Below are 4,072 nucleotides of genomic sequence, written 5' to 3' on the forward strand. Positions count from 1 at the left end.
TGATTCCCTACCAACAGCTTATTTAAGTCCCATGTACCAGTTAGAGATTTACAGGTATTGTATACTTTGCTTTCCTGGTTTGAGTTGTCATTTTTTTGACTGAGAGTATCAGTCCATGGTGTCAACATGAGAACCAGATAGCAAGAGTCTGCATAAAATAACAAAGCAGCAATGTTCTACACAACTAAATTAACTACCTATCCTTTACCATACAGCTGAATCCTGCACCTGCATTTCCATTAGTACACACAAGGCTAAGTAGGCCCCAGTTTCCAGGTCACCCTTTCCCTTTTTGAACACCAACAAATGGTCCACTGATTTTCCCATATGTTTAGATCTAATTAAAAGTAGCAATGGACAAAAAAAATAAATAAATATCCTCAGCTACTCCTGGGGACTTAAGTGCAAGGTACTTGGTACACTTCAAGTCTTTATCTGCAGCAGATGCAGGCCAGCATCCTCCTTGCAGTTTGTTAGGCCCCTGTGGACCGGGAAGTAGCAGCACAGCTTTCCCCCAGGCAGAGGGATGGCAGATGGCAGAATCTTCTTGCCCCCAAAGACTCTTTCTCCGGCTCTGCTTGCCCTTCTCCCGGAAGAAGGGCCCAGAGCCCAGCTGTGCCAGAGCTTCCCTCTTTCATCCTCCTCCTTCTGGCTTCCTTCCCCCCATACCCCAGCACGGAGGCACCCAACTCACTTTTGCGCTGCTCCTCCTTTTCCAGGAACTTCCGTAGCCGGTCTGAGGGGATGGCAAAAGAGATGCCTGATGTCACCTTCCTAGTGTTCACCCCCATCACTTCGCCATCCTGTCAGGGAAAGGGCACTGCGCTATCCATCCTGCATTGCTGAGGGGAACTACAGCGCAAGCCTGGAGTCCAGCCTGCAGTCCTTCCCAGCCGGCTTCTTCTGCAGCCTGCCCGACCCTGCTGGGGCTGAGCAGGGACCAGTCCCACAAGCTGCAGCCCACGCAGCCCCTCCCGCTGCCCTGCCAGCATCAGCCATGCCAGCCTCACCAGGGTAGGGCCACGCCAGAGTCCCATCAGCTCGGGCTCCCTGAAACAGACGCTGCACAGGGCTCCTACACGGGGCTGATCCCCTGCCTCTCCTCACGGGGAGCCTGGAGCACGCACAGTCCCTCCCTCCGGCAGCTGCAGCACCCACAAGTGCTCCCACCGAGGGGCACCGAGCCCCAGGGGGCACAGACCGAAGGGGAGGCACGGCTCTGCCCCAGCCAGCACGGGTGCAAGCAGCAGAACTTACCAAGTTGACGAGGGGGCCCCCGGAGTTCCCAAACTGCAGCAGAGGAGAGAGCAGTAAACAGGCTACGAAAGCAACATCCTCGCACAGCAGGACCCGCGGCAGGGAGGCAGAGTCCGGAGGACAGAGTCAGGCCAAGAAATTCAGCCAGTGCCCAGGTGACCAGCCAGAATCCCTTCATTTCCCAGTGCTCTGTGTCCAGCCTCCTCTGACCTCACAGCACCCACAGCCCTTCCCCAGCTCCCCCCTCCCCAAAGAGGGCAGCCAGGATGAGGTGCCAACCCGCTGCGCACCGCAAGCTCCCCTTACATCAATAGCCGCATCAGTCTGGATGTACTCCATGTCGGAGGCAGTCAGGCCCAGCTCCCGGCTGCCCCGCTGCGCAGAGCTGACGATGCCGGAGGTGATGGTGTTCTGCAGGGCAAACGGGCTGCCCATGGCCACCACGAACTCTCCCACCCCCTGCCGCACCTCGGAGGAGCGCCCAAGGGGCAGGGTGGGCAGTGGGTGCTGGAAGAGAGGAGGACGGTGAGCGGATGGCAGGGAATGAAGGGAGGGTCTCCACAACTACGATGCACACCTTAGGCTTGATCTTGATGGTAGCGATGTCTGCAACCTGGTCCACGTCCTGCACTACGGCGTCATACTGCTCGCCGCTGGCCAGCTTCACCCGCACGCGCCGCCGGTTCGCCACCACGTGTGCGTTGGTCACAATGAGCCCGTCCGGAGACACCAGGAAACCCGAGCCATTCGAGATAGGCACATCACGGCCCGAAAAGGGATGCCTGCAAGGTGGGCACAGGTCAGGGGTGGGGCAGGGGCTCCGAGGGGACTGATGGGGACTCTGGTAAGGGCAGGCAGGGGCCAGGCAGACTGGGTGGCCCAGGCTGGTAGGCTGGAAAGAAGTGAGGGATAGTGAGGATGTCTGGGCAACAGCACGATAGGGGAGACTCCTTCGCTTCCCCATGAAAGGTCCCCATCTCGAGAGCCTCCACAAACACGCATGCAGCAGGGGAACAAGCAGGAAGAATCAGGAGTCTGCGCACAACTGCAAAGGTACAATCCCACTGGGACCACAGAGGTGCAGTGGGAAGCTTGCACGAGTGGAGAGCTGCAATGGATGGCAAGGGCTCTCTGCGGAAGACAGGCAAAGACGTAAGACGGCAAGGACGTAAGTAGGAGGGGCCGTGATCTGTGCAAAGAAGTAGCCTGAAGACATAGAGCCTTGCCTTGGAGCATGTAATAACCACTTGGGAGGTGACAGGTACATCTTCTTCAGACAGCTAAAGGAAGACTCATGATTGCAGGCCCTGGTCCCCATGGGGAACATCAATCACCCTGACGTCTGCGGGAAGGCCTGGTGCTGAGTGGGGTAAGGGACCTAGTGACAAAAGACACAGAAAGGGCTGAGGAGATTGGTGCCTTTTTGCCTTGTTCCTTTGGCCTCCCAAGTCCCTGTGCCCTGAGGCAGAGTCTGTGGGAATGCAGCATTACACAGAAGAAGGTCAAGGGAGGGATTGCTGAAGCCAACTGGACACGCACAAACCCATGGGCATCAGATACAGGATGGGTGACACACAGGGGGGATGGCTGATGTCCCTGTGAGTGCTCAAATGTCACAGTGGTAAAGGGGGGCTCCTGATGGCTGGAAAAAGGCAAACATCACACCAGTCTGCAACACTGCCAAGAAAGAGCGTCCTGAAAAGTGCAGGTCAGTCAGATTCGCCCCCATCTCTGGGAAAGTTGTGGAGTAAACACTCCCAGAAACGACTTCCTGGCACAGAGCACACAAGAAGGGGCCTGGGAGCAGCCAGCACAGACTTACCACTGGCAAATCACACTCAACCAACCTGGCTGGCTTCTGCGCTCAGAGGAGCGGCTGTGCAGATAAGGGGTGAGCAGTGGACATTGTTTACCTCAAGCAGGCTTTCGGCATGGTCTGCTGTGGCACCCTTCTAGGCACACAGGTGACATGTGGGCTGACAATCAGGTAAGGCAAATGGAAAATCAGCTGGACCACCAAGGCCCAAGTCCAACTGGTGGTCAGCTACTAACATCATGCCTCAGGAACCGAGAGAAGGGCCAAGGCCATTTAACGCCTTTCACATTCATGAACCAAATGACGGGACACTGCATACGCTCAGCAAGCCCGCAGGTGACACCACACCGGAGGTAGCGGTCAACAGGCTGAAGGGAGGTGGTGGACTCACCATCCCTGGAGGTTTTCAAAAAACGTTTAGATGTGGCACTTCGAGACAAGGTTTAATGGGTTTAGTGGGCATGGTGGCATTGGGTATACGGTAGGACTTGAAGATGTTTGAGGTCTCTTCCAACCATAATGATTCTATGATAAGGGCAGAGCTACTATTCAGAGGTGCCTTGATAGGCTGGAGATGCAGGATGGCAAGAACACTGGGGAGTTCAAAGGCAAATGCAAAGTTGTGCTCCTGGGACAGCATAATCCTGTGCCACAGGACAGCCTGAGGCCGCTGCTTCAAAGGCAGCTTTGCCAAAATGGTCCTGGAGGACAAGAAGGTGGCAGTGCGGCAGCGGTGTGTCCCTGTGGTGATGTCCGACCCCATGCCAGCTGCGTGCACTGGCGGTGGGGTGAGTGGACAGATCCGTCTCTCCCGCAGCACCTGTGGGACCCCACCCGGATGCCGTGCCCGGTTCAGGCTGCCTGGGACACGACATGGGGTGGCTGCAGGAAAGGCCAGCGGAGGCCCCGCAGGTAGCCGGGGGGGCTGCACAGTGCAGGAAGGCTGGGAGAGGGGGGCTGTGCAGGCGGGGGGACAGGGAGGGCCGGGGGATGCCTCCC

The 4,072-nt window shown here is 57.2% G+C and overlaps 1 protein-coding gene across 1 annotated transcript in view; it reads right to left on the reverse strand.

Annotated features, from left to right (window-relative positions):
- The window catches only part of HTRA2 (HtrA serine peptidase 2), an 8,440-nt gene extending 5,250 nt beyond the window's left edge, over nucleotides 1-3,190 (reverse strand). Inside the window, exons 1-5 of the mRNA XM_009696663.1 lie at nucleotides 3,171-3,190; nucleotides 1,835-2,039; nucleotides 1,564-1,764; nucleotides 1,258-1,290; nucleotides 695-803 (exon numbers count right to left, since the gene is read on the reverse strand). Of these exons, the coding sequence (XP_009694965.1) occupies nucleotides 695-803; nucleotides 1,258-1,290; nucleotides 1,564-1,764; nucleotides 1,835-2,039; nucleotides 3,171-3,190 (568 nt within the window). The remainder of the gene's footprint in view (nucleotides 1-694; nucleotides 804-1,257; nucleotides 1,291-1,563; nucleotides 1,765-1,834; nucleotides 2,040-3,170) is intronic.
- Between the last annotated feature and the right edge of the window lie 882 nt (nucleotides 3,191-4,072).

The sequence above is a fragment of the Cariama cristata genome, unplaced genomic scaffold (genome assembly GCF_000690535.1).
Source record: "Cariama cristata isolate BGI_N322 unplaced genomic scaffold, ASM69053v1 scaffold34353, whole genome shotgun sequence".
Taxonomy (NCBI): domain Eukaryota; kingdom Metazoa; phylum Chordata; class Aves; order Cariamiformes; family Cariamidae; genus Cariama; species Cariama cristata.